Source organism: Panthera tigris, chromosome D4 (assembly GCF_018350195.1).
Source record: "Panthera tigris isolate Pti1 chromosome D4, P.tigris_Pti1_mat1.1, whole genome shotgun sequence".
Lineage (NCBI taxonomy): Eukaryota > Metazoa > Chordata > Mammalia > Carnivora > Felidae > Panthera > Panthera tigris.
Window position 1 is genome coordinate 6,140,053 of NC_056672.1, and position 6,000 is coordinate 6,146,052.

General features: G+C 47.0%; 1 protein-coding gene across 6 annotated transcripts in view; it reads right to left on the reverse strand.

Moving 5' to 3' along the window:
- The window catches only part of RIC1 (RIC1 homolog, RAB6A GEF complex partner 1), a 142,665-nt gene extending 136,884 nt beyond the window's left edge, over window positions 1–5,781 (reverse strand). For all 6 annotated transcript variants that reach the window (XR_006210584.1, XM_042964517.1, XM_042964516.1 and 3 more), the window contains exon 1: window positions 5,418–5,781. Coding sequence is in view for 5 of the 6 variants with exons in the window: in XM_042964517.1 (XP_042820451.1) it covers window positions 5,418–5,561 (144 nt within the window). In the remaining variant the exon portion in view is untranslated. The remainder of the gene's footprint in view (window positions 1–5,417) is intronic.
- Between the last annotated feature and the right edge of the window lie 219 nt (window positions 5,782–6,000).

The window sequence follows — 6,000 nt, forward strand, 5'->3', positions numbered from 1 at the left end:
CATCCACTGACAGACACTTAGGTTGACTTAGGTTGTTTTCATATCTTGGCTACTGTGAATAACAAGTACTACTTTTCTAATATAACCAAACTGTGAATTTAAAGTATTTAATTCACTTTCACCTAAATAACCCTATCTAAAATAACTTTTTCTAAATTTAACTTGTAATTTAATACTACCATTTTTTTTTAAACTACATGTCAACATTTTTAAATCTTCCACTTATTAAACCTTTAAAACATTCTGTGCTATGCATAGGATACCCTAAATTCATCAACTTAGTTTCAAAATACTTATTAGGGGCACCTGGGTGGCTCAGTTGGTTAAGTGTCCAACTCTTGATTTCAGCTCAGGTCACGATCTTATGGTTTGTGAGTTCGAGCCCTGCGTCAGGCTTCTGCCCTGACAGACAAGACGCTGCTTGGGATTGTCTCTCCCTCTTCCTCTGCTCCTCCCCCACTAGTTCTCTCTCAAATAAGTAAACATTTAAAAAATAAAAATACTTATTAAGCATATGCTTTGTACAGGCATTATGTATAGTACAAAAGATCATTTCTGCCCTCCAGAAACTTATTATCTAAATGGATAAATAAAACGTGTGCAAAAACTTGCAAACATTAGTTCATCAAAAAAATGAACACATCTTGTTATGGTAAATAAAGAATGACTCAGAGAAAGCAGAATTTCAACAGAAGCTAAAGGATGGATAACATTCTGATAGGCAGAGATGGGGCAAGTGATCATTCTAAGAGGAGAGTGTCTCTGATAACAAACTAAGAGTTTGAACTTCATTCTGTAACCAACAGTGAACCCTAAAAGACTTCCAAGCAGTGAGTTTGTGAGAAAGGCTCTCCAGGGGCGCCCGGGTGGCTCAGTCCGTTAAGCGTCTGACTCTTGGTTTCGGCTCAGGTCAGGATCCCACTTGTGAGATCAAACCCAGGCATCGGGCTCTGCGCTGACAGTGAGGAGCCTGCTTGGGATTCTCTCTCCCCCTCTCTCCGCCTCTCCACCACTCACAAGCTCTCTCAAAAATGAATTAAAAAAATTTTTTTCAATTAAAAAAAAAGCTCTCTGGAGGCAATCAGTGATAGAACAGAGTTGACAAGGTATGAAATGGGAGAGTGGGAAAATATAGGTACAAACTAAATGGCTCTCCTGAGGTCCACAGTTAACCATATACCTAATCCTACAACTTGGCTTCTTTAAACATCTCCTTGTTCTCTGTTATTAGCATACACCAACAAGAACATAAGGTTGTAGTCAGGGTTACTCAAAGACACGCATTTTATTTCATAAGCCAAGTAAGTATCTATTTCAGCTTTTTTTTTTTTTTTTAGCAAACTTCACAGCAATAAATCACAAAATTTTCATTTTTATTAACACATTTAACATATTAACGCCTTTGCATGGGTGTTTTGTTACGTATAACATACCCCTTCATCCGTTTCCTATACTGCCTATTAATGCTATCTTTCACACAAGGTGCTCAAAAATACTTCCAAAGGTAATTTACATATATAAAATAATGACCCCAAAATTGACATAAAACTAACTTAAAATTACAGCATTCTAAGGTATCATTCTGTGGTTCACGTATGTAGACTTTCGTATTCAGAGTTAAGCAGTGCATTAGAGGAATCATTCTAGGCCCTCTAGCACAGTTCAAAACACAATCTCACAAAACACCCTGTCAGTCATAAATCATAACACAGTTTAAACAGCAGCTTCAATCCCAAAGCTGAAACCAGTCCTTTTTCGTTTTTTATTTTTTTTTAACGTTTATTTATTTTTGAGACAGAGAGAGACAGAGCATGAACAGAGGAGGAGCAGAGAGAGAGAGAGACACAGAATCTGAAACAGGCTCCAGGCTCCGAGCCGTCAGCACAGAGCCCGACGCGGGGCTCGAACTCACAAACCGTGAGATCATGACCGACTGAGCCATCCAGGCGCCCCGAAACTAGTCCTTTTTCAATGCCCTTAGCAGAAATACATCATCAACTGCTCCATTGATCATACCTCTGCCACCCCAACCTAACACACACGTACTAAACTGTTTTTTTTTTTTGAGCACCCTTTTTTGGGTTGCAAAATCTATGGATGACCCCTGTTGCAAACTCTTGAGCAGTTTTTAGAACTCCTAAGCAGAATCACAAAGTAGAGAAAACAAATTTGTATCAACATGTTACAATGAAACGAGTTATACCTTCACACTAAAAATGAAATAAAAAAGCAAAGCGAGTATTTGAAGAAAGTCTTTTGTTCATAAACAACCAAACAGCACTTATTTCTCAAATTTGGAGTTAGGAAAGAATTTTAAAGAGGTCTGGCTGACACTGATACTACAAACAGACGCTTAGAGTACATAATAGTAACTACAGCAGGTACAAAAAAGTTCACTAGAAGACCCATAAAACGTACACAAGTTATTCTTAGGAATTTTATTTAATGTTTCCATAGTCTCATGACTAAACAATATTTTAAACATAGCAATTCTTTTTGGACATTAAACACACACACAGAGCTTAGGCTTTTAAATGCACGGATACTTTCCACAGGCTAGTTTTCTCTTTTCAAAAATGCATCCCTCCTAAGTGACTGAGAGAGGCCTAACAAAATTTCAAATAAGCAAATCATGTTATACATCCTGATCTCTCTGTGCATGTCTCCCCATCTCAAATGCCCTCAAGCAGCTTTTAAGACCTCAACCCCACATTTCCATCTTCAGTGTTCACTTTATTCTCTAAAGTTACGTGTATGTACGGGAGCTTTCCAATATCAAAGCTCTCGTGTTTTCAAGCACACGTTTTACTTTTTTAAAAGTTTTTTAATGTTTATTTACTCTTGAGAGAAAGAGAGAGCGTGAGCAGAGAGATAGACGGGAGGGGGTGGGGGGGGGGGGGGGGGTTGTGGAGAGACAGAGAATAAGAAGCAAGCTCCAGGCTCCGAGCTGTCAGCACAGAGCCCGACACGGGGCTCGAACTCACAACTGTGATGAGATCATGACCTGGGCCGAAGTCGGAAGCCTAACCGATTGAGCCACTCTGGCGCCCCTCATGCAAACATTTTAAACCAATTCATTCTAAATTGAATACTGATAGTTCCTCAATTTAGCTAGAGGTGTTTTCACTTTTAAAAGAAATTTGTTAACCTAAATTGATTTTAACTTACATAGTTTCAGTAAGTTTAGAAATTAAAAAAACAAAGCAAAAAAAAAAAAAAGCTTTCACACAGTGAAAAAAGGCATATTCCAAGAGGAGGAGACTGAAAGCAGGAGTCTGGCACCGGCTCCCCATTAACCCAGCCATCTAATCACAGACCTTCAGAGCATCTGATCCAATACGTGACTCTTCAAGTGATGAAGCTGATGCCAGAGACCAAGATTAACCATTCCTGGACCTACAGTAACACGCAGCCTCCACTCAGGCATCTCATTTCACCTCATATGCCCTAACCCCACACACGGGATCTTATTGGTAGTGACCCCAGGACTTCTGTAAGAAAGCAGCTGTGTGTAGCATGGAAGTTTAAAGGCAGGAGTCACCAGCAGCTTTAAATTCCGTGACTGCCTATTTTACACAGTGTCTAACTCCAAAGGCAAAAAAAGCAGGTATGAGTTTTCTTTTTTTATTTATTTTTGAGAGAGCACAAGCGGGGGAGAGGCAAAGAGTGGGGGGCAGAGGATCTGAAGGGGTCTCTGTGCTGACAGAAGAGAGCAAGACGTGGGGCTCACGAACGGCGAGATCATGACCCGAGCCGAAGTCCGACGCTCAAGTGACGAGCCACTCAGGCGCCCTAACAGATGTTCTTAATGTTCCTAAGAAAACTGACGCACACTTTTGTTTCTTTCACAGAGCAATGAAGTAACCTGCAGGCTTCGGGTCCATTCATCCCTCGTAGTAAGTTGGGTACTGTCGAAACTTAAGTCTACCCTTTCAGGGACAGTTAAATTTGAGGCTGTTCCATCAAAGTGAAATTCATTCCAAATTCGGAAGACGAGTGAAAATTCAAGTTCTAATTATTTCTTCTGCATGAACTTTCAAGAAGATTATATACACACAAGCAAATAAAAATTACTCCACTGGCATACACACTGTAAGTGAGGTAGCATCTCATTTAAACACCAAATGATATACAATGCCCATATTCAAAAAGGACATCAAGCACCAGGCACAAGAGTCACGCTGCCGGTTACATAACCACCTCTTCGGTTTTGATATTTACTTACAACGTACATGGGCCCCAACTCAACGGCGAACAGTTTCGCCTTACAGCCTAACTATGACAGTCCTGTAAAGAAGCTACCGGAAACACCCAAGTCCCATCATCACTTTCACCAGGGCTGTGAGAGTAGACAGGACTTTTCAAGTATTCACACGGCCAGCCAGACATCTGAGGGTTTTAACTCAACTAAAGCCAGTAACGCCACACGGATCTAATACAACCAAGGTCATAACCTACTTCCACGCGGTCAAGCCAGCCATCAAAAGACACAAACTGCACTCTGACGTCGGGAAGTACTGCCCTCTTTGGGGGACAAACCACCACCAACAAACATTTTTTTTTTTTTTTTTCCCCTTCTGTAGCTTTTAGAGCCTGACCTAAGAGCAGCGTTCGCGGAAAAAAGGGAGTAGCCCACCCACCACTTAAGTTCGGTGAAGTTCTTTTCTCTTACCTACTCACTAGTGACACGAGAACGAGGAGGAAAAAAAAAAAAAAAAAAAAAAAAAAAAAAAAAACAGGGCTCGCAGAAAGCACACACAGAACTCAGTTTCATGCTTTTCCCAAACCTCATGACTTCCAGGTGTTAAATGCCCGGGCGCAGCGCGGGCACAGCGGAGTTCAACTTCCGCTCCTGCCAACCTCCCCCTGCAATTCTCTACCGAGAGTCCCGGGCAGCAGCGAGGCGGGGAGGAGATGCCGGGGTGAAGCGACGCGTGGGACGAGCAGACCTTCGGTCAAAAACGAAGGAATCCTGGCTGCGGCTGCTAGAAGAAAGTTCTCACAGGCCTGCCAAGTCTGGCACTGGGTGAAGCCCAACAGGCTCTCCCAGACTCCAGAACCACGGCCTTGAAAGCAGGGGCGGGCCGGGAGCGCACGGCGCCCAGACTGCTATTTGCGGAAAGTTTAAACAAATTTGCTCCTCGGGGAATGGGGGAAGGGAGCGGAGGGCAAGTCCGGGCTCGGCCAAGGGAGCGCGCGGGGTCTGCGCGGCGCGCGGCCGCCGGTCCGACGCGGGGAGGCGCACGGATTTTCGGCGGCCGCCGCCGCCGCCGCCGCCGCCTCTGCCCCCCGAGCCCCGGCCGAACGGGCCCGGCGCCGAGGGGCAGGGGCGCGGGACGCCGGGTGGAAGTTGAGGGCGGGACCGCGCCGGGACGCCGGGGAGGGAGCGGCGAGAGGCGGCGGGCGGCTCTACTTACGCGGCTGTACCAGATGCTGAGGCGGACCGGGGCCAGCACGGCGAAGAAAGTCCTCTGGGGGTCGGACTGAACGTGGATAGGCGCCTCGGCCGGGCTCCCCAGAGGGCACAGCAGCCTCTTGGGCCAGCCGCTCAGGAAATACATGGTCCGCGCGGAGCCGCCGACGCCGCGGCGCCCGGCGGCCCCCGGCCCCGTCCGTCACACTCAGCGGCCCGGGGCCGGACGCCCGCCTCCCACACCGCCACCGGCCGAGTCGGCGGCGTCGGCAGCGGCAGCTCGGAGCATCTGCCCGCTGGCCGGGCCGGGCCGGGCCGGGCCGACGCGAAGCTAAGCGACGAAGGAACCCTCGGGCTGACGGGGCCCAGTGTGGGGGAGGTAGGGGGAGGGAGAGTCGGGATGGAGAGGGGGCGGGAGGAGCGCGGAGGCCCGCCCCGGCCCGGCCCCACCCCTTCCTCGGGCCGCACGGGCGTCACCACGCCGCGCCGCGTGGGTCGGGCCGGGGAAGGCTTGCCGCGCGCACGCGCCTTGGAGACTTCTCCCTACTTCCCCCCGCCCCGCCGTCGCTCTTCTTTCTGAAGCTCCG